We start from the raw sequence: 23503 nt of genomic DNA on the forward strand, positions 1-23503 counted from the left end.
TAAGGTGGTGGTTTAGGGTTAGGACCCATAGGGGGTCAATTAAGGGAGGGGGAAAGGTGAGGGGAGGTTTCCAGGGGAGGGGGGGAGAGGAAGGGGGCGTTTTCGACGGGAGAACGGTGGTTAGGGGTGGTTTTGGGATTGGGGTCAGGAAACGATAAGGGGGAAATGGAGGGTGGTAGGCTGCCTTAATGGGGGAAAGGGGGGCGTAGGTGGGGTGGCCGGCGCCGGGCGACCCTCTTGGCGTCGGCCGCTGGCTGGGGGGGAGGGGGACCAATGGTGACGGGGAGGATGGGGTGGCAATGGGGTGGGGAGGGAGGCTGGGTTTTTTTTTTTTTTTTTTTTTTTATAAAGATTTTAGAATAATTTAGATTTAAAAAAAAAATTAAAAATTTAACGGTTTTTTAACTTTTCAAACGGAATAGGTGTATTAGTGAGAAAAGTCCAAACGACAGGTGTACCGTTGATAAATAATAAAAACACAGGTGTATCATTGATAAAAGTCAATACCACGGGTGTACCATTGATAATATCCCTATTTTTTTTACCAATATTATCGTTTAGATTTTTTTTCTTCTTCATTATATTAACATTTTATATATCTTAATAATATATAATTACAAATATTAATAATCAAATTTGAGCATTGACATGTATGTCAATTAAAGTTTGCGATTAATATTGAAACGAAAGGGGTATCAATTTAATTCAAAATGGTCTAGTCCGATACTCTGATATCGAACGAATTTTCCTCTCCCTCTCCTTATATTTTTATGTAAAAACAATAAGGACCTGTTCATATTTACTGAACTGAGCTGAACTGAACTGAACTGATTGGAGCTGAACTGAACTGAACTGATTAGAGCTGAACTGAACTGATTGGAGCTGAACTGAACTGAACTAAATTGAACTGAACTGAACTGAACTGATTAGAGTTGAGCTGAACTGAACTGAATTGATTGGAGCTTAACTAAACTGAACTGAAAATAAGTAAATATGAACAGGCCCTAATACATATAAACAAACAACTTTTTTTTTTCTTTGATTAATAAAAAACAATAACTACTTTCATTTCATATTATTTGCAACAATTATACATTTTTTCTTTCCATTTTATATCAAATCGTTACAAATACAATACAAGTATTAGTTCATTTCCTTGCCGTTTTCTAAGTACATACCAATGGACCCCGTGAACCCGGGGTTCCCGCCATCACTTTCTAAAACCCTAAAATCTCATCCTTCCTTTCATTTCCTCCAAACCCCCGCCTTCTTCCCTTCTTAAACCCTCTCTTTCTCTCTCCTCTCAATCCTCATTTTTCTCTTCAATCATCAAAATCAATTATGGATGCTCAGAAAGTGAAATCCGACTTAGTTTTAATCTTGGATTTCGGTTCCCAATACACCCACCTCATCACCCGAAGAATCCGGTCACTTTCCGTTTTCTCTCTCTGCATCTCCGGCACCTCCCCTCTCAAATCCATCACCGACTTAAACCCACGTGTAATCATCCTCTCCGGTGGCCCCCACAGTGTTCACGCGCCTGACGCGCCGGTATTCTGTGACGGGTTCGTCGAATATGTCGAAACAAATGGCGTTCATGTTCTGGGTATCTGTTATGGATTACAGTTGATTGTGCAGAAACTTGGGGGTTTGGTTAAGGTTGGTGATAGACAAGAATATGGAAAGATGAACATTGAGGTGATATCTGAGAATAGTACGTTTTTTGGGAGTAGGATTAAAGGGGATAAGCAGGATGTTTGGATGAGTCACGGTGACGAGGTTTCGAAACTTCCTGATGGGTTTAAGGTTGTTGCAGTCAGTCAGCAAGGTGCTGTTGCTGCTATTGAGAATCCCTCTAGAAAGTTTTATGGTCTTCAATATCATCCTGAGGTAAATTTGATTAAAAAATTGAATTTAATGTATAATTGATTATTTGTTGTTAATTAATTGATTTAATTGATCTTTGTTATAAAGCTGTTGATGATTAAGTTAATTTGATTATCATGCAAAGGTGTAATTTTTATATCTTGTTTTGCCTTTTGCTCTGTTGTTAGATGCTCTGTGTTAAAAGTATGATTTGGCAACTTTTGTATGTATTTCAGTTAATTGTACTGTAGTATGTAAAAAAGTTCAATGGGAGAAGAATATGACTTGAGGAATGATTTTGATAGTTTGTGATGAGTTTCTTATACATGTATTGTTGTATGATGTGACATTGTAAAAGCAATTACATGGGCCCGATTTCGGGTTTTGTTAGAGAAGAATGTTTGATTAATGTATTGAATGGAGGAAATGAGGTGTTGTTGGCTAATTAAGTTTTTGGTAGCTATTAATGGGAGTTCTTAACTTGCTGGTCAATGGATGTTTTTTTTTTTAAAAAAAAAAAAGGTTTTCTGTGGTTTAGTGTTGTCAAGTGCCTGGTAGTGAGTAACAAGGTTGTTGAACATACTATAGGTTACACATTCGACTCAAGGGATGAAGACATTGCGGTATTTTCTTTTTGATGTTTGTGGAGTAAGTGCAGACTGGAATATGGAGGATGTATTGAATGAAGAAATTAAAGTTATCAAGGAAACTGTAGGTGCTGATGATCATGTTATTTGTGCTTTATCGGGTGGTGTGGATTCTACTGTCGCTGCTACTCTTGTTCATAAGGCGATAGGAGACAGGCTTCATTGTATTTTTGTAGACAATGGCTTGTTAAGGTGAGATTTTTCACTAATTTCTGTTACAAGGCTAATTAGAATTAGGTTATATATCCTGGCACCATGTATTCTAGCAGTATTTTTTTAGCCTTGATCTTAGTTTGTATAATGTTTGTGTAGGTACAAAGAGAGAGAACGTGTGATGGATACCTTTGAGGAACACCTTCATCTCCCTGTCACTTGTGTTGATGCATCGGAGCAGTTTCTTAGCAAATTGAAGGGCGTTGCAGACCCTGAGACCAAAAGAAAGATTATTGGAAAAGAATTCATCTGTATTTTTGATGAATTTGCCCAGGAGCTAGAGAAAAAATTGGGGAATAAACCTGTTTACTTAGTACAAGGAACTTTATATCCAGATGTTATTGAATCCTGCCCACCTCCAGGAAGTGGAAGAAATCACTCCCATACCATTAAGAGTCATCATAATGTTGGTGGACTTCCGAAGGACATGAAGCTGAAGCTCATTGAACCTCTAAAGCTTTTATTCAAGGACGAGGTTTGTGTTTACACCCCTTGATGTGAGAAATATAGTGTTCTCTTCCAATTCACATCATAATTTCTTTATTTTTCATGTTTTCTTTGAAGGTACGTGCATTGGGGAAGATCTTGAATATTCCCGAGGGCTTTTTGAAGCGTCATCCATTTCCAGGACCTGGACTTGCTGTGCGTGTGCTTGGTGATGTCACAGAAGGAAATCATTTGGAAATTCTTAGACAGGTGAGCAGATACTCCCTTTCATGGTTTAAATTTGTGTATGTGCCTAGGTTGATATGAAATGTTCTGCTCTTCAGGTTGATGAGATTTTTATTCAATCAATCAAAGATGCTGGACTTTATGATGAAATTTGGCAAGCTTTTGCTGTTTTCTTGGGCATTCTTTCAGTAGGAGTTCAAGGTGATCAAAGAACGCATTCTCATGTTGTAAGCCTGCGAGCTGTTACAAGTCAAGATGGGATGACAGCAGACTGGTAAGTACTGAACATCTATCGTTCATTTTGCATGTTTTAAATCCTGTAAACTTCTTTGTGTTTCTAGAAAAAAACACACATGGACACAGTTCTGACGTTTGCTACCATTCTTGGAACTTCTTGTCCTCAAATTCATTAATATGCTTGATTGAACACCTTTTTGAATGTTGTGTACGTGTGAAAAGGACCATTATTTTCCTGAAGAACTTTGGTTTGTTGGAATAACCTCCTAACATTAAGAAATTGCTCCTACATGTACAATAAACAGCAGATTTTAGATGTTTCGTTGTGGTTATGTAATGTTCACGACACTTACAACGTACAATTTGGCCTTAGTCCTCCAATTCAGTGGCAAAAATGAACTATACTTGTCACCAGCTTTAGGTTGAAGTTTGAGTCATTACCTACATCAAATAGTCCTTGATCTTACTGTTTTGTTTTTGTAGATTCAAGCTATGTAAGTCAATTTGCCTTTATATCGACTGACTAATGGTTGTTGCTTAATATTTTTCAGGTATCGTTTTGATTCAGAATTCCTTGATCAGGTGTCCCGTAAAATTACCAACAATGTTCGAGGAGTGAACCGAGTTACTCTAGACATAACATCGAAGCCTCCTTCAACTATAGAGTGGGAATGATATGATAATCTTGGATGACCTTAGCCAAATATTTGCTCTTTAAGCAAACTCTTTTCATTTATCCTATTGTTAATCAGCCCTTTATGAACAACTAAGGTGACTAAACTGAAATTTATCTCATATAATTGAAATTTATTTCATTGTATGTGCAATGTGCTTATTGCCTAATTCTCTGTTCTTGCAGAAATGTTACTAATAGACTAGTAGTACTATGGCCCATAAGACCAAAAACCTACAGCCCAAACTCTAATGAGGCCCAAGTTGATACACCTAATTTAAACTATTGGATTTTTTTTAGGTGTATAGAGAGCCACAACTTCAAGTGATGAAAGTCAATTCTAGGAATCTAGGATCACCTGAAATTAGGAGGGAAATTTTAACCACTTGAGCTATACCTCACTCCCTAAACTATTGGATTAATGATATGATTTAGTCACAACCCAAAAGTACGTACTTTGACTAGTATTTCATCAAGTAAATGATCTTGGCACAAATGCTCCAATTTACAATTGCATGGGATGATTTTACATTGTCATGAGGAAAATATTGAAGAATCTTTACAAACTTGATATTACGAATTTCAATCCTTGTGGCTTTTGAGATACCAAAATATTGATAGTCGTCATAGATAATTTTACATCAGTAGGAAAGTAATGAAGTATCTTTGGCAAAGATGGTAGCAAGAAATTCAATCTTTATGGCTTTTGACATTGCAAAAAATATTATAGTCTAAGGATTGTTATATTTGAAAGTGCACTCGATGTTCTTTTTTATTACGACCATCGTGTTGTTAAATGCTCGGAGAAGGTGAAATTATCTTTTATTTACAAGATTGTTTGTCAAAATTCTCATTTATGCGAGTATATTTCATGCAATGACTCACATTTGATTGTATTGTTTTAATTGTAATACAGGGTATTGATTTTTAAATTTTGATAAATTTGTTTTACAAGGTCTTGATTTTTAAATTTTTACATGTAATCATATTTAAATTTTTTTTTAGAAGGATTATACATTAAACTTAATCTTTAATCTTCTTGATATTCCAAAAAATGATTGAAATGCAATCTTTATTGTATGTGAATATAGTGGGGTGATATTACTATATTCAATGCCTTGCTTCTAGATATAGGTGCAAAACTAGTGAAATAACATGATCAACTATGAGAGTTGTTTATCCAAAGTGTTATTACATGATCACTGACCAAAAATAGTTATTATTGAATCAATACAAATGGAAGGTTATCAATGGTTAGCATATCGTCTTTATGTTTTTACGAAATCCAATGAAACACTAAACTCATATAAATTTGAAATTGCTTAATCTCGTTCTCATTAACACTGATATTGTATATAAATTTGAAATTACTTAATCTTGTTTTCATTATAGCTAATCATATCCATTAAAACACTTAACCTGTATTTTAACGATAAACTCCATAAACATATATGTACTTGCATCTATATCATCCCGTTCTCCATTGTGCTTACAATCAATTATACAAAAAAGAAAAAGAAGAAAAAATATTGTAAATGCAAAACCAATTTGAGAACGCCCCTTTCTACTGGTTTTTGAAAGCTCAAAATCTCCTCTTCCCCCATATTTCTTATCCTTCTCGATCACGAGTCTATAAGAAGTGATCTCGTTTTTTTCATTGGGTCCAGGTAGAGACCAAAGATCCCGACCGATATGGCTAAACAACTCAAAAGATAAAGAAGTATCGTTGATTTCTTCATGCTCGTTCCAAGTTCGAAGTACCATTTGTATATAAATATTCAAGACTATGCAGGATCATACACGGAATATCCTTTTTTTGTCTCTGTTTAGCCTTATGCCTCTTAATTCTTATCATTTGAGGGTCTTCCACCACTAACAGATTTTTTTTTTTATTTTTTTTTAAAATCAACTACATATTTATTCAGAAATGCCACGGACCATAACAAGCTTACAACATATTGTACAAAGAAATTCGCGCAATCCAAACTTTTCATGAGAGTACATCCTATTTAGGAAGATAACTTTCTAATTAGGGTATGTATCAAATGGCAAAAATACTAATAACCCCTATTTGTAAAAAGCCATACACATTACACAACACAACCAAGTGAACCAACCTTCTTCTTCCCCACTAAAACCAATATTAAAGAAAAAAGAAAATAAAAAAAAAAATCACAACCAGCTAAACCTAAGCAATCGTCATCTTCTCCAATTGTCGAATTTCTTCACTTTTTCTCTCTCCTCCGCTTCTCGCCTTCATCGTCACTCCGCCCTGCTTTCATGGCGGTGTTTGCGGTTGTTCAATGTCGATAATCGGACATTTGTAAATTTTTAGGGTTTTATTTGATTTTTTTATTTTTATTTTCATGTAAATTTGAGGTGAAGCTCGAACCGCTTTTTCAAGGGTTTTTGTTTTTTGATTGCCTTTAAAAAGAATGAAATTTGAGGGTTAGGGTTGCTAATTGAAGGAAATTGATAACACACTTGTTTCGCCCATTATTCGCTTGGTGGAGATTGATTGTTGATTGGAGTGCTGATTTTTGTTGGTAAGTAATTGTTTTTAATTTCATACATTTGATTTTAGATCTGGGAATTATTATTTTTACTGTCAATTGAGAACTTAAAGAAAACCGAACAATTGTATGTTATTATTTTGATTGATTTGTATATAATTTGTTGGTTTTTATTGTAGCAAATTGTTGTTCCTGTGATAATTTTAATTTCAAGCTTTGTTATTGGTATTTCTCAGTAGGGAATGTAGATGATGTTCTGTGTATTGCTTGTATTTATCGGATGATGTCTCGAAAATTATGGGCGAGTGCTTGTTTTAGTGCCGGGGGTGGGGACGGGTTAATGGGGATGTTACGGTGGTGTTGCATAGTACGTTCTTTAGGGTTGGGAAATGTGATCACGAGTGCTTCCCCACCGCCTTTTTCAAAAATCAGAGACTCATTGTTTAGGGGTAGGGAAATGTGATCACGAGCACTTAGTTTCTTTAAAAATATGGGACTGTTAAAGTTGTGCATATAGATTAAGCCATTTAGGAGTTGTTAGTTATCCCGTTGTTACTCTAAATTGACTAGTTGTGGTGCATTAATATGTTAAGAGAAGTTGAGTGAAATATGGAAGGGAGGTAGTACTTTGCACAGATGAAAGTGTTTACTAGAATTTTGAATGTTGAGATCTGAACTTTGATTCTTACTGTTTCGTGCACGTCATTACAACTGGAGTATTCCTCCTAATGCCTATTGATTTTAGGAAGAACCTCACTCTGGGCTTTCCTAATGGGCTTATCCCTCTTTTCTCCCCTTCATTAGTTACAACAAGTTTCGATCACCAAGTGTAGCTGTTTGAGGTGTTGGATTCGGACATATGGTGTCCAATATGGCCATATGAGTATGTCAAAAGTTATTGGTGAGTCTGAGACGCTTGGTAATGGAAATACTAGTCGCTTTGGCCTCTAGTTGGCACATTGGTTCACTGCAAGCCATGATCAATATCTCGAATCTTCATGAATTGCCGTGCATATTGCCTGCATTTTTTTTTTTTTATTTATTTATTTTTTTTTTATTATTAATTTTTTACTTAAAAATTGTTCTAGAGGGAGGGTTTGAAGTTTTGAGCTGCTGCCTTCACCCTAGAGCCTTGTAGGCGGTCTATCTTTACCTAATGTCCTACTTCTCTCAATACGCTTAGGAACCATATTTTGTTCCGTGAACCAGAAATAGTACTGCATTATATTACTAAGCGGCCTTGCACATACTACTCTTTTAATCATTTTTAGCAAGCTACTGAACATTTTTAAATTTCAAGTATGTGATAATTCAGAAAGTTGGATCTAAGAAGGGTTAGGTCACTGATTGTGAAATTGTATAATTAGTGAGTTTTTTTTTTTTTTTTTGCTGGACCACTTTAATTGTTTACACATTTACTTATCAGGATTCAGTATCAGATAAACCAGAAAGGTAGCTAGAACTCAAGGTAGATTAACTAGATTAGAACCAAATCTTTTTATGGTTGGTAGAAAGAAAACTTTTCTTCCTTGACTTACAATCTTTCTCCTACACTACGAATTCTTTGCTAGGGAGTCCTTTTTCAAGTGTAGTTGCCTTTTAGTGCTGGAACAATTTACTGAGCTTACAATTACCATTTGGTGCTGGCTGTGCTGGCAGGATCTAATTAGAGACTAACATATCATTTATCATCACGTTTCTAGGTGACTGAGCGGTTAACTATTAAACTTATTCATTGCTGCATAGATAGCAGATTGATGCTTTTGGGACCTATGATTATAAAGAGATGCTTGTAGATGATCCTTTTCCATAGCCTCTCTCTCAGAGATCTTTATTGGTTTGGGTTCATGATTTGCAAAAGGGTAGCCTACTGATTTTGAACCAGCGTATCCGTGGATTTTAACTACAAAATTCTAGCTGCTTGGTGATGGACTTTTAAGGTTTTTAGAAATCCCAATGTCCCCTTTTTTTCAATAATGCATTCATTGGCTATGATATAACCCCCTTGCAAGGTTTTAATCATCAAATAATTTCTCAGGAGGCTCAAATTTATAAATTTATTGTCCAATTAATAAATTAATTAAATTTATTTCCAGTGAGATGCTTATGCAGAATTGCTCCTTTGTCAATTTCGTCTGCCCGTAATTAAGGCATAGCATTTTCATGGAGGGTAGCTGGGAGTGCTGTCCTTACAGTAGCCCTTTGACTAGGGTCATTTTTGTGCAAAGCTGTTGTGCTATGTTGCCTTTGTAACCCTCTCTTCCCTGATTGAAGTCTAGCATATATGTGGACGCTACAGTTTTCCTTTTGTATGATTTTTTCTAAAACACCATCCTTGTTTTGCATGCTAGATTCTCTCTGTTTTTTTGTTTGTTTGTTTTTTTGTTTTGTTTTGTGTTTTGTGATGAGCAGGAAAGAAGTGTTAGTTATAGTGGGATGTCTTTGCATTGCCTGGGTTCCTTTCATTCTGGATTATCTTTTACTTTTCGGTGCCTATTATGCGCTGCTACAATACTGATTTTGGTGCTCTTTCTCTAATGTACACTGCTAGGATGTTCATACTTCATGCTTAACTGTCTGTCTGCTCACCCACATTTATTGTTGTGTTCTATGGTGGTACTAGTGCATCTAGTTGCCTATGTTAAACATAGTATAATTGGTTTTTATATTACCTAATTGTGAATTGGACTATACAGATACACTAAAGATAAGGAAGCTGTAATATCTTACTTTGAACTGGGATGGATATGGAGCTGAAAAGTCCGTCTCTGAAATCTGGTGGCGTTGTTCCTCCTGACTGTGTCAGTGATCCAGATGAGAAGGAAATTAGTGATGATGATGATGATGATCGCAACCATAAGCATCGTAGGCGGGAGACTAGGTCTCAATCCTTGGAGAGAGATCTGCTAGAACAACCTTTGTCACAACCGTACAGAAAGCGCAGCAGGACTTTTGAAAATGGACAGAGTGATCCCCAATCTCACTATGGTTTAGATAGGGACTTCACAAAATTTGAAAAGAGACGGCCTCCTGGAGTAAATTTCTCCCGGTTCCCTAGTGAGTATGGTTCTGGCAGAGGAAGGGGTAGAGATTTCCAACGTGATTCACGGTTTGGCACTGTAGATCTTGCTTCCCAAATGGCTCACCCAGGCTCTATTCAATCAGCTATGTTCACAGGAAGAGGGTTGCCTAATGTTCCAAGTGTACAAAGTGCATCCTGGAATGGCTTTGGACTACTTCCTGCAATCCCAAATGGGGCAATAGATGCAATCAATCCACTCGGGCTGCCAGGAATCCTCAGACCACCGTTGAACTCTTCACTCAACATGGGAATTCAGCGTCAACGCTGTAGAGACTTTGAGGAGCGTGGTTTTTGTTTGAGAGGTGATATGTGTCCAATGGAGCATGGTGTCAATCGAATTGTTGTTGAAGATGTGCAGGTATGTGTACTGATTCTTGCAGAAATAACCAATTGTAACAAATTTGCAAATTCCTTGTTTATGATGCTTTACATTAATTCGTACTGGTTTCTGCACAATTTATTTCATTTAAATAGACCGTTCCCGGATGATTTGAGCTAACTTACTTTCTTTCTGACTCTCCTTGCTTGGTTTGTGCTTAGGAGGGGTGGGATTGGAATAATCAAAATTAAACCCTGTTTTTGAAGTGGCATGCATCAGCTTTAAAGCTTTGTGTGTTTATTTATTTTATTTATTTATTTTTTCTCTCTCTCTTGAGATGTGGTTAACAATTTATGTTAGATGATTTCTTTCTTGTCATTGCTTATGTGTTACATAAGCTCTAATCAGTCTGCTGTGAGGTGAATGATGTTTGTTAAGCGTAATGCTTTTGATCATCCTAAGTTGGTGGCATATTGTTTATCATCCTAAGTTAAGGCATACATAACTGCTCACATGAAACTTTTGGTAGACTATTGCTTGGTTGTCCCTTTATGGGGCTTACTGAAACTCTGGAAGGATTGTTCATGTGGCATTTTTTTTTTCACTAGATTTAATAAGACAACACTATGAAAGATTACGGCCTTTACGGGTAAAAGAGGCTTATTATTGATTATAACATGTGATTGTGCATTTGGTTTTTGATAGAGGAGCCTTTTTGGGTACACATTTGAGATTTATAAATTCAGGCCAGCTTGGTGGCTTTGTTGGTGTGTATAGCTAGACTAAGAATCTGTTCTTTCAACAGTAAAAGTGGTCAGTAAGCCCCCCTGGGGCTCCTAGTCTATGTTGTTTTACAGCATATGTGCTTGTTCTGTGCAACATACAAACTGATCGCTGTATAGTCTCTTTGTGACTATATATAATGACACATTTGTTTAGGTACCTAGAAAAAATTGTTTGATCCTGTGAGCACTCAGCGGAATTTAGTTAAATATCTTCTGAATACTTTTCTCCTTGTTTGCAGAGCTTGTCACAGTTTAACCTCCCAGTGTCACTCTCAAGTGCACATGTGCTGGGTGCATCAGCTGGAAGTGGGTTTATGCCTTCAGTTGGTGTTTCTTCAGGTACTATGATGAACAGCCGAGGTATACACAATAAAACAAGCAAGTCTGCTTTTGATGATGAGAGCTTGGCCAGTGCTGCTAATGCTGGTGGAGCTGATGTGTATGACCCTGATCAGCCTTTGTGGAATAATGATAGTAATGAAACATCAACTCCACTTAGATTGCAACCACCCAACTTTGATGAATCTGAACCCTTTATGGATGCAGACCTTACTGATCGTGTAATCCGCAGTAGTGGGGCAGGTATTGGTTCACAAAGCACCAGTGCAACTGTTTGGGGGCGACTTAATAATTCAAAGAATAAGCTGGAGCTTAAAGAGAAATTTGACTTTAGGACAAAGCCATCAGAATATCCTGAAAGTAAATCAAAAGAGATCCGTGAGGCATCAATCAGCGTGCAAGGGACTTCTCATTTAGGAAAGCAAAACAATGGAGGACCTTTTGGCATGAAAGTTGTTGGTTCAACTTCCAAGATGCAAATTGATGCCGGGGCTAATTCTAGAAAACCATCTCAAAAGGCCCAACGTACTCTATTTGTCAATTGTATTCCCCTGAAAGACAACAAGAGAGAAAACCTTCTCTCCCATTTTAGAAAATTTGGAGAAGTAATTGATATTTACATTCCAGCAAATAGTGAACGCGCTTTTGTGCAATTTTCTAAAAGGGAAGAGGCAGAGAGAGCGTTGAAGGCACCTGATGCTGTGATGGGCAGCCGGTTTATTAAGTTATGGTGGGCAAATAGAGATAGCATAGCTGATGAGGGTACAAACAGTGCTAACACTGTGATGACGCCTCAGGCTGTGCCAGCTGCTTCAGGATCTCATCTGTCTGCTTTGAATAAAGGAAAAGATAATGTCCAACATGCTGCTATAAAAGTAGGTGTGACTAAACCACCAGCTAGCTTTGTGACCGTTGGCCATGACTATAAACCAACTGCTGCAAACAGTCCTAAGATGACACCACCAGTGCAGAAAAAGATGGAAAATTTGGAGGTTATGAGGGAGGAGCTACGTAAAAAACAGGAGATGCTGGAACAGAGGAGGAATGAATTTCGCAGACAGTTGGAAAAACTTGCTAAACAAGTAAGTGTATTTCATACTTGAATCTTCATTGTTTACCTCATTTGTGTTGAAATTTCCAAGTTTTTTGTGTTTATGTGTCCAACATGAAATTATACATGTTGTAACATGACTAATTGCATTTCTACTGTAGTCTTTTAATGCTTCTGATATTAATTAGAGTAAATTGGCGTAGTGAATTAGTTTAGCCTAGATAAGGAGAAACACTGGAATTTTTATTTATTTATTCATTTTTATTTTTGCATTATGCTGTGAATTTTGACTTCTTGTCTTTGGGTGTTTAAGTGTTTCCTTAAATCATTGGACCATAATGCCTTACATTTATTGTCTCTTATACTGTCCGTTATTCATACTTGAACATCCAATGACCCCTTCAAGATGCCAATGGAAATATTGATGGAAATTGATAGGTAGACTCCTGGATCACCAGCAATTGCCCAAGGCAATTGGGTCATTAAATTATGCTGAAGAACCTGTTTGGATGTCCTTGGAAATTGGCAAATCTTGATAGAAACCAAGTGAAAGGCAGTTATGCTCTGATTGCTCTCTGACAATTTGAAACCAGACCAAATAGTATGCCTGAATGGAACAGTTGTAAAGTTTTACTGGATTCTTCTGAGGGATTTTATTTGCGTAAACAAAACCATGATGGCATGAGTTTCTAGGCCTCTATGTCAATTAGGAGTAGAGATATGAAGTATTCTATGCTTATAAGTTATTGTGTGCAGGCTACAGGAGTCAAGGGTGAAGTATCAACTGAGCAAGCATCGAAGGAGCAACCAGTTGACACAGTGACCGATTTGGTGAAAACTGCAAACACAAAGTCAGCTGATGCTAATGTTTCTGGACCATTATTGAAGGATGAGGTATCAGCAGATAAGATGGTTAATACTGAAAACATTACATCTCAGAGATCCAGAACAAATTCAGCTAATGCCCTGGATCCTTCAACCTTGAAGAATGCAGTTCGTCCAATGGCAACTTCTGCAATTCCTTTTCCTTTGAATAGATATAAATTGGATAACCGGCCTACAACATTTAGAATCAATGCACCTTTACCATTCGGTTTGGCAAATGTGAGTATTGCTCCTCCCCACTCTCCCAAACAAAAAGCTGGTGCTGTTACTTTGCATGTGTTCGTACCTTTATTAATTATTATGCTGGTATGTTATAGTCTTATTCGTCTTTTCTTGCGTTCCCTTAATTGAGGATTAAGGTACGGTTGAATAACTCTTGGATAATTTCCAGAGCTCTCTTTACTTTTTTTTTCCTGCTGTGTTTGGTGTTCAGCCTTTGAGTGGAATATGTTACAACAGTTAAGTTCCTGCTTATAGTCCTTAAATGTTGTTGCATGAGGTCTTGGGATAGCTATGCTGGTTGATTAATTTACTATGATGAAGGTACTTGCATACCCTTTACATGTCTAGTATGCATTTATTTTGCCTAATTATGGCATAGGTGTGTAATTCCCTTCATCATTTGTAGATGGTATTAGATACGCTGTTTTGCACCTCCCAACATGTGCTCTGAGTTCTCAGCTGTTTTTACAAGTAAGCTTAAAAGTAAAAGTGTCATTTTTCTCATGTCTACTAGGTGGTTGCTTTAAGGGATCATTTTTCAACATACGGTGCTGTATCTAATGTGGAGATTGAAGACTCTGGTGAGGAAGAGATTCCTAAAGATGGTGATTCTGAGGCAATGAAGCACTGCTCTGCTCGTGTAAGCTTTGCGACCCGTCAGTCAGCTGAAAGGGCATTCCTGAATGGTAAATCTTGGGATGGATACAATTTACAGTTCTCATGGATAACTTCAAGTATTCCTAGTACTAGTCGAAGTAGTGGGGAAAGTTCCTCGGCCCTCAGAGGTATTCTAAATGTTGAAGTTCAGTCTGAGGATAAAACAAAGCTTGATAATTCTCAGTCTGCATTGGGCCACAAAGAGAGTAATTCATCTCCTTGTAAGTCATCAAATGAACTTTCTGGTGATAGCTCCAGGTCTAATGGCAAAGTAAGTTCTCCAGCAGCTACTGTTGAAAGGGATTTCATTTTTGAAGTTCAGTCTCCCGATAAATCAGCAAATTATATTCCCCTAGAAACAGCCAAGCCAGAAAACGGAGGTTTTGAAGTGCAAGAGGAAGAAGATAGCTTCATTGAGGTGGATGAAGATTTGAGAGTCAGTCCAAAACTACTTGCTGAAGAAAGACTTGCCTGAAGGTAAAACTTGTCCAGGGATGTCAAAATTTTGAGACTTTGTACAGCCAGGTAAACTGTAAAATCTATTGAATTTTCGTCTATAAAATTCAACCACCTTTCTTTAAGAAACAATGTAGTTTTGAGTTCGCCACTTGAGGATTGGTTAATTGAGTTCTCAGTCCTCTTTCCCTCTTTTGTACTTCCATAGTATTTAAACATTTATACTGTTCCACAAACAGAAGATAAATTGCATTGTTTATCTCTTTTAGGAAGTAATTCATGGTAGTTTATGTATATCAATTGAAATGTATAATTCCTTGTTACATAGCATGAAATGAGGCTATTATTGTGAGCCAGTCAGATCCTGTTTGGTGAGGAGAACTTCTATCCGCGTCTAAGCAAACCCCTTGACACTATGACAGTTCAACAGCGCATAAGCCTCTGCCTGTAACTTTGTTAGGCCTTCTTCTTTATGTTCCATTGCTAGTTGAAATATGTTGTTATTCGGGGGAGTCTAATTGATGCTAGGCTAAATGTTACCTCACCAATGATAATAAAAAACCTCTCATTAGATAAGCAAAGGAATTACCAACTAATTTATGCTATTTTTTCAGGAAAAAAAAAAAAAAAAAGCTAATTTATGCTATATAAGCTAGTTGTACAAAAACATCTTTTAAATGAACTTCCTTTGTGTCCTTCGCTTAATTTATTTAGTTTTAATTCTATTTTATGTTGGTAGTGGAAGTATTCTTTTCTTAAATAAGTACTCCGTACTTCGTATTATCTTTTTATAGATAGTTACTTCCTCTGCTACAAACATTGCAATATGATTAAAATTACGCATTCCAAAACACATTTTGTATGCTAAATATCTATAATTATATAAGAGTATAAATTATAAAATGTTGATGTTGTGAAAGTATTTTACGAGACGAATCTAACAAGATCTCGAATGAATTTATTTTTCTTCACGTATAAATTATAATATGCGGTCAAACAAGCGTGATGAATAGTGAAAACCTAGTTGTTGAAACATTACAAGAACGGAGGAAGTATTACTTATTAGTAGGGTGTTGTTAAATCCACTAAATTTTATACTTAATGGTATATTATTGTCATGTAGGTGTTGTTAGATTCATTTAAATTTCTATACAAAAGTATAAAGGAGATTCAATGCTTTGGATTTAAAGGGTATATTTCCTTCCGTGTCCTTCAGATTTTTTTTTTTTTTTTTTTTTTTAGTGTTCTACCCGGTTCACCCTTTGGGCTAATCCGGATTCGGGGATCAGTTCTGGGTGGTTAGGTTCCAGTCCCCTCCCAATTGTTGCTGCGGGGGATCGAACACAGGTCCTCCCTACCAAGTGTCCTTCAGATTATAATTAAGTACAAATCGAGGTAAATCCAACAAGATCTCACATGAATAAATATAGTATTTTTTTTCCCCTTATAAATCACAATAATACGTTATAAGAGTGTGTGAAGTCAAAATCTAAATGTTGCAAGTAAAATGGAGTGGAGGAAGTAATGTATTATAAGCATTAAACCAATCCATTTTTTTTTTTAGGGAAAAACCAATCCATATTTTGACCTAAACTACTCTATAAAGTCTATATCAATAACCAATCAAAAGTCGCATTAAAAATTAAAAAATAAAAAAATAAAAACATTAATACAATTGGCGTGATTTTAATTTTTTATTTTATACAATTATATAAATATATTAGTAATATTACAAATGCATAGGCGAAGGAATGGAGAGGAGAAAAGAAGGGGAAAAAAAAAGCTTGCTAAGTCTTAAAAATGTTTGACATCGTTTTTTGTTTTCTGTTTTTTTGAAAACCAAAAACTAAAAACAGGAAACAAGAAAAAGGTGTTTCCACTTTTCTATTGTCAGTTTTCAAAATTATCATGATTTTAATCAGTTTGACTAATTTTTAATTCGTTATATGACATATATCATACGATTTTAAAAAAACAAAAAACCAAAAACAGAAAACCACAGTGATGCCAAACGAACCCTAAGTTAACATATAAAAACTGAAATAAATAGTTTTGATAGATCCACCATATTAACAACCAGTTGAAGGCAGCTTCTTATGCCCACAAGCCGACCTTTGGTATACAATATACCAAGTACAATCAACATTGACATCGAAAAAAGTTTATCACGAACTTCTGGCCGATCTCTTTTATTTTGCAAACTATATATAGACAATATACTTATCGGTGGTACATCACAACAAACACCGGTAGGATATAAGATGACAGTTTGTACAAAGAGCTACTCCCTGTATACATGACAAGCTGCATTTGCTCTTCATTGTAACTCTTAATACCCTAATACCGAGTAATCTCCAAGCTTTCACGGAACAGGACACAATCAATGCTCTGCTTTGTACCCAAATAACTTAAATCGGAGCATCAAGTGTCCTATCACATTTGACTGGTTACAGAACTCTTCTTGAACAGTGCATAGGCATCACTATATATTGCCACGACATTTGAGAACACTGCAAGGACAATCATCAAAATGGCCAAGGATTTTTCTTTGGTTGTGGAAATGGCATAACGATCCCTGAAAGAACAGTTTGCAAGATAAATTAGACAATCTGATCGATACAAGATGATAAACGTGTTTGTAATTCATGTATGCAGCTGAGGCAGTTAAGTGGCTCACACAAAAGTATTGCAGCATAATTGAGAAACCTAATTAAACCAAAAGCATTGTCCCAATTCTATGATCATAATAACAATAACATTTGGGTGGATCCATGCCATCTATTAACTTAAATTGAAATTCAAAAAAGGCAGCAAATTATGGATCTTCCATTTTAAGTTTTTGACTAAGATAGGAAGAAAAAATAAGGGGCGATTAGATAGTGGTGTATCCTGCAATAGCAAGAGCATCACATTTTCATCTGCTTAAGCCTGGTGAGGAATATTCAGTAAGCAGACTACTAACAACACTATTAACTTTTACCGGGAAAAAAAACGCATTTACTGTTAATCAGGTCAAACTCATGCACATAAGTAACACAAACATCAAACAGTATCAACATAGAGTAGTTTGGATAGTGTATTTGAAGTTTTACTTGTGCAGTTAAGAATGAATAAAAAATCTATCACCAAGACACAGGTCAAAGTCACCACAGCTAAACAAGAACAATGTCAATCCCTGTTTCACTGGTCTTATTTATAAAGAATGTTTAAGAACGAAAAAGTGACAGAGGTACTCACTTTAAGATAATAGATGCAGGAAAGATAAACCCAAGACAAACTGCAGCAGTTGCTCCAGTAAACTGAAACGCATCCCAGATGCTGGGTATGAAAGTTGCTCCCAGAAATATGAGAGTTATAAGCACCATGGTAATAAGAGAAAATCTCTTGTTGCTGTTAACCAGAGGACTTGATGAGGGGAAGAAAAGGCCATCAATATTGAGCCTTAAAGGATAGAAAACAATGGGGAAAACAAGCATCAAGTGTGCAGCATAGCTGACACGAACAGCATCATTCAGCACGCCACCATATGGTATACCAAGGTCAGTATCAAAGTTTGCAAGGACATCATCCAGAGTTCCATCGCCAAACAGAAGAAACCCAAATAAACTTGTCATAACATACACAGAAGAACAGAGACCAAGTGCTGTTCGAACAACAGGTTTTATTTCGGTAGAGTCCTCGAGTTCATTGTCAATCGAGTGAACTGCAAAATTCGAAGTTTTGGTTCAATTGCAATGAGCATTGTTTGTCACAAAAGACTCTATCAGTCAAATCAATCAGTAATCTATGATAATTTCATTGGTGCAGAAAGAAGGCACAAGAGTTCAATTTAGCTAAATACAAACTAGTAATTCCACAAAAATAACTTATCCTTTAGCATACCCACGCAACGAAACACTATGTTCCACATATCTGTGCAAGTTTTTTTTTGTCGTAGAAAAACTGACTGGTTTAAATTCATGGGATAAGATCTCCCACATATCTAAAGATAAGAAAGCAACATGGCACTTTTAACTCTTCAAATGGTGAATTCTTAACTCCTAATTGGTACAACAGAATCTCATTGACTTGTTCATGAGTTCAGAGAGCACCAAGAGACATGTAGTTCATAATAATATATACAGATATAGTTAAGTAGTGACATGAATGGGTCATATTCCATCTGCAAGTCATCTTTATAAAAATAAAGGGATTGCATTAAATTAATGAGATTGCAAGTCCAACGTAGATACTTTTGACCTTCAAAGAGGAACGTTATCCTTCTGGATACTATATTTTATTGACAGCATAGAGTGACAAGTATGTGCAAGTCTTTTTATTCTATTATTATTTGAGAAAAAGGACTGCATCCATTTCATGGAACTTGGGTCAAATCCCTCATTATATATGCTCTTCAAAAGTTTAGAAAACACCAAGAAAATAGATGAATTGACATACCATTGTAGTGACATATATATGCTGTGACAAGAACAGGTACAGCAGTGAAGAGTTTCCAGAATGAATTAAAATCAGTAATGTCAGGAAGCAATCTGGGCATCATCACAGTTCCACTTATCAACTTTATAACTGCAATTCCTACCATAATTACAAGAAATACAACAGCCAGGCCAACTGACAATGCTGATGTATATCTCAGAGAATCTGCAACACAAACACCAATTATGAGTAAATCATAATAATCAACATAATAAAGGAACAAAAAGAAAAAGGTTTCAGCAAGTATAAATTAAAAAGCCCTCCAAAATGATTTAATATCCTGTCCTACATTGCCTATATATTCAGGAAAGAGGAACAGACAACCTGCACCAAATCAAAGTTTGTACACATAAGTTTTGATATAGTACCATACTCTAAAATTGGCATCAAATGTCTTCAATTGATCCAACTAATGCTAAAGATGTATGCCCACATAAGTTTGAAAATTGAAATAGTACCATAGTCTAATCACCAACCTTTATTATCTGCAATGGATCTAAGCATCTCTAATTGGTCATCAATAATATATAACACGGCACTTGAAGAGCAATGAGTCAACCAAGCATGTCTTGTATGTCAATAATAAACTTATGAAATTGCAATGGCAGATAGCCAGATCGCGAAGGATATCATATTTGCAGATTTGCTAAAGAACAAGTGCACTTGCTAAATATCAAGTATGACTATCAAGATCAACCAATAAAGCAACAACTCACCAATACGCTTAAAGCAAGCCAATGGAGCAAACACACAGAGAGTTGTGATTAGGAGAATCCAAAACCGGCCGTTCCACCAGTGATCTCCAAACCAACCTTCCAACACACCAGCATGATGAACTCCACTGGCAGATGTTCCTGATAGCACATCACCTTCAAAGAAATCCCAAAACCTTCAGCAAAACCGAGCACGAAAAGCCAACAATCAATAAGATAAACATATAATCATAATATAGTTATATACCTATGATGATCATGTACACAATAAGAACACCAATATTGTTGACTAAAACAGCAACTTGCAGCAAAATTCTACCAACTTTTCCAAAAGCATCTTCCATTACACCACCATAAGATGAACACTTTCCAGCCCTGCTAAACTTAAGCAACATTTCAATGGATTTCTCAGTCAAAAAAGCCATAAATATGATCATAAAAATCCCAAGACCAAGACCCAAAATCTTCATAGTAGCAGGCAAAGCCATAATTCCAGCACCAATAATTGTTGTGGACAAATTAAAGACTGCCCCAGAAAATGAAGCTCCATTAAATTCATCAAATCCAGCTTCTTCTTGACGTTTTTTGGGTAACAATGGAGCATTTTCATCAGGGACTTGCTTCGATTTCTTTGGGTGTCTCTCTCTCTTCGACTCCATATTATCAATTGTCATTTTTTTCCCCAAAAAATTTGAATTTGTAGACCCTAAAATTTAGAATTTTACAGGAGCAGAAAATTAAGAGCAGGATTATCCAATCTTATTTGATAGTCTGCTCAAATCTGTCAGGATTCTTAGAAAGAAATTTTATGATTGGATTCCAAAATTAGCAAATTTCTATAAATTGGGTATCTGGATTTTGTGATTCCAGAATCCCTGATTTCAAAAAATTGGGGGAAATTTAGGGTTTTTGATAATAAAAAAGGCAAGACTTTTTTTTTAAACCAACAGACAAATTGAAAATTGAAAAACACCAGTTCACCCAGAAATTTCAGTGCAAATTTTGTAATAAAACACAAAAAATTCACAGATTTTTATTGTAAATTGAGTAGAATTATAGACCCAGATGAAATCAAATTATTGAAATTGACATAAACAAAGTAATTAGAAAAAACAGAGATAAGTGAGAAACTGATAAGATTGAAAGTGAACCAATCAAACAAAGTTGATGATAGATTGAAAGATTGTTTGTTTGTGGGATTTAAATAAATATTCAAAGGTGAAGCTTAGTTCAGTTGAGATAAGCTGAGAATTGAAGTGAAAAAATTGTACACGCAAACTAATAAGTAATCACTAATCACAAATTGAAGAATTTTTTTTTTTTTTTTTTTTGATGCAAAACAAATTGAAGAATATTACCGCGTATATAATTGCAAAAGGTTACAATACTTGACTAAAATTAGAGTCTAAGGACGATTTTTTTATTTCTTATCAATAATTGAGTTAGACAATTAATCATTAATCATAAATATTAAAGACGTAAACAATGCGCCAAAACTGTCATTATATAGTATGGACTTCATAATAGTTAGTCTATGATTAGTTTGTTAAACTTAGACCTATCACTTTTTTAATTAGTCTTATGATAATAGAGATCCTATAATAAAAAACAAGAATTGTATTGTTATCAAATTCAGTACTACAGGAGTATTATTTACACCTTCAAATATTGAATTACATATAAATTGGAACAAGGCTAGTAACACAATCATAAATCGGGTTAACAACAATCGGCAAACACCTAGGAATGGAATACATAACCAATCTTTCCGGGCACTCATATCTTCCCAGTAATTGAACTATTTTTGCAATATCTCTAACGGATATTTTATGTTTTAATTGTAGAGACAAATCCTCGAACTTAGTCGTGCGAGCTTCAATATCAACGGCAACTTTAATCAACTTAACAATATAATCTACATCCATAAAATCATGCTTGTATTTCACAATCCACATCAAATCTTCTTTATTTTTAGGCAATTTTTTAGCAATTTCCAAAATTACTTTATTAGGCAAAACATAGCCAGTACTCTCATCTTCTTTTCTTGCAACATCATCACGCCATTCAACCAAAGCACATACAACCGCAAGTTGTTTACCATCCAAATTAGCTTCCATTAGTCCATACAAATACAAGTACGACACGTCCTTATCAAACACTTCTTTCTCGTACAATCGAGAACTAACCTCATGGCTTAACTTACAAACTTTGGCCAATGAATCTTGACCGTACTTAGACAAGATGGTAAATTTCATAACATCATGAATGTAAAGTAAATAATGTGTGTCTTCTCTTGCGTACTTGATCATGTCACGAGGAAGAGGCCGAATTCTCTAATCCGATGTTTGATATTCCTTGTTAGCCGTAACACCACAATAATGCTTAAGAAGAAATTCAAGAGAGTTTATTTCTAACCCCATTACCCTAGATGCTTGCATCGTATCAAATAAATTGCACACATAAATATCAAAATCCCTTTGAAGCCACTTAATGTCGTTACTAGCACCGTGCATTATTTTTCTCTTAGACGGATCTTGAAAAACATGTCTTAGATAATCTCCAATACTATCCCATAACTTAAGAGTATCAACCACAAAATCCTCATAACGAGTTGAAATTTGCATAAGACAAGTAATCCCTTGGAACGAACGGTACGAATTGTGCTCTAAATCCACCGCAAACTCTTCCACTTCGGATAACTTGGTAGCCAAGTAATCTAAATCGGCTACATTCTCGACTAGTTTAAAAGGGGTTGATTCGATCGACTTAGGCTTAGTAAGGTGTGACGGTAAGGGAGGGAGGAAAGCGAAGTCTAAGGGATTGTAACGCGTAGCCGGGTGTACGGGTTGTGATCCACATTTAGGCAGCCATGGATGAGTGAAAGGAGTGTTAGAATTATCAATTTCAATATTGAATTCTTCTTGAGGTTTTGATAACCAAGAAACATGAAACGGAACAACACTCATTGTTTTTTTTGTTTTTTTTTTTTTTTTTTTTTTTTTGAGAGAATAAAATTTAGAAAAGTTTGTGGGTTTATTATGAAGTATGAGATTGATTAATTGATGTATAATAGAATTATAGTACGTATATATAGAGGAAATAAATATGTAATAAAGAATATATCCAATTACTAGTCGGTTTCCTAAAACGGCATTCACTCTAGCGGACTATATTATTCACGACTTTCCTAAAATTACTTTAGTTTAGCGTACACTAATAAATCTTCCCTTAATTTTACTTGGTAAATTGGAATTACTTGGTATCCAATCCAATTTATGACAGTTTTAGTTTCTTAAAATAAAAGGGTAAATAGTAATCCTTCTGTTTATATATCGACCTTGTTTAAATACGTATTTTACTTATGTTTTTTTTTTTTTTACCTCTCTAACTTATGTGTATTAGTTTCAAAGTAGTATGAAGCATATGATTATGTCTCTCTATTTTTTTTGTCACATTGTTTATTTTTTAATAAACTTTATTACACTATTTTATCTCAAATTTTAATTCATCAACAAACCACACTTTCATAAGTGAGATAGTGAAGTAAACACCGGAAAGAAAATTTCCTAAGATACCTCTAATTAATTTGGGACTTTTGGTAATTTAGGAAATTTTCCAATAAGGTTTTATGAATAGTGTAGTGGGATTTGATTTTATGTTATTTAAAGAGCACTTTTATCAATAAATTATCAAATTA

At 35.5% G+C, this 23503-nt stretch overlaps 3 protein-coding genes and 1 pseudogene across 3 annotated transcripts; 2 read left to right on the forward strand and 2 right to left on the reverse strand.

The window, feature by feature from the left end:
• The first annotated feature begins 1186 nt into the window (after nt 1-1186).
• Nucleotides 1187-4478, forward strand: LOC145642212 (uncharacterized). The gene is made up of 6 exons (XM_081693318.1): nt 1187-1890; nt 2455-2705; nt 2826-3201; nt 3291-3422; nt 3497-3672; nt 4187-4478. Exons 1-6 carry the CDS (start codon nt 1342-1344, stop codon nt 4308-4310), a joined length of 1608 nt encoding a protein of 535 aa, XP_081549444.1. The 5' UTR covers nt 1187-1341; the 3' UTR covers nt 4311-4478.
• Nucleotides 4479-6374: 1896 nt separating this feature from the next.
• LOC145642216 (zinc finger CCCH domain-containing protein 41-like) lies at nt 6375-14911 on the forward strand. The gene is made up of 5 exons (XM_081693324.1): nt 6375-6854; nt 9518-10261; nt 11247-12428; nt 13154-13501; nt 14019-14911. Exons 2-5 carry the CDS (start codon nt 9563-9565, stop codon nt 14634-14636), a joined length of 2847 nt encoding a protein of 948 aa, XP_081549450.1. The 5' UTR covers nt 6375-6854; nt 9518-9562; the 3' UTR covers nt 14637-14911.
• A 1729-nt stretch (nt 14912-16640) lies between these two features.
• LOC145642213 (amino acid transporter AVT6A-like) lies at nt 16641-21151 on the reverse strand. Its single transcript, XM_081693319.1, has 5 exons — nt 20054-21151; nt 19810-19962; nt 19055-19258; nt 17855-18320; nt 16641-17192 (listed from the first exon to the last, which is right to left on the reverse strand). Exons 1-5 carry the CDS (start codon nt 20478-20480, stop codon nt 17051-17053), a joined length of 1392 nt encoding a protein of 463 aa, XP_081549445.1. The 5' UTR covers nt 20481-21151; the 3' UTR covers nt 16641-17050.
• A 328-nt stretch (nt 21152-21479) lies between these two features.
• Nucleotides 21480-22772, reverse strand: LOC145555462 (protein RRP6-like 2 pseudogene; annotated as a pseudogene).
• Nucleotides 22773-23503: the final 731 nt, after the last annotated feature.

This window comes from Chenopodium album, chromosome 8, assembly GCF_948465745.1.
Source record: "Chenopodium album chromosome 8, dcCheAlbu1.1, whole genome shotgun sequence".
Lineage (NCBI taxonomy): Eukaryota > Viridiplantae > Streptophyta > Magnoliopsida > Caryophyllales > Amaranthaceae > Chenopodium > Chenopodium album.

What these genes read in the sequence shown, in the direction of transcription:
- LOC145642212 (XM_081693318.1), top strand. Translation starts at nt 1,342, where the DNA reads ATGGATGCTCAGAAAGTGAAATCCGACTTAGTTTTAATCTTGGATTTC. An exon ending in GTCTTCAATATCATCCTGAG is followed by an intron (nt 1,891 to 2,454) that starts GTAAATTTGATT and finishes AACATACTATAG; the next exon opens with GTTACACATTCGACTCAAGG. An exon ending in GTAGACAATGGCTTGTTAAG is followed by an intron (nt 2,706 to 2,825) that starts GTGAGATTTTTC and finishes ATGTTTGTGTAG; the next exon opens with GTACAAAGAGAGAGAACGTG.
- LOC145642213 (XM_081693319.1), bottom strand. Translation starts at nt 20,480, where the DNA reads ATGACAATTGATAATATGGAGTCGAAGAGAGAGAGACACCCAAAGAAA. An exon ending in TGTGTACATGATCATCATAG is followed by an intron (nt 19,963 to 20,053) that starts GTATATAACTAT and finishes ATTTCTTTGAAG; the next exon opens with GTGATGTGCTATCAGGAACA. An exon ending in CCTGCATCTATTATCTTAAA is followed by an intron (nt 17,193 to 17,854) that starts GTGAGTACCTCT and finishes CTGTTCTTTCAG; the next exon opens with GGATCGTTATGCCATTTCCA.
- LOC145642216 (XM_081693324.1), top strand. Translation starts at nt 9,563, where the DNA reads ATGGATATGGAGCTGAAAAGTCCGTCTCTGAAATCTGGTGGCGTTGTT. An exon ending in TGGAAAAACTTGCTAAACAA is followed by an intron (nt 12,429 to 13,153) that starts GTAAGTGTATTT and finishes TATTGTGTGCAG; the next exon opens with GCTACAGGAGTCAAGGGTGA. An exon ending in TACCATTCGGTTTGGCAAAT is followed by an intron (nt 13,502 to 14,018) that starts GTGAGTATTGCT and finishes CATGTCTACTAG; the next exon opens with GTGGTTGCTTTAAGGGATCA.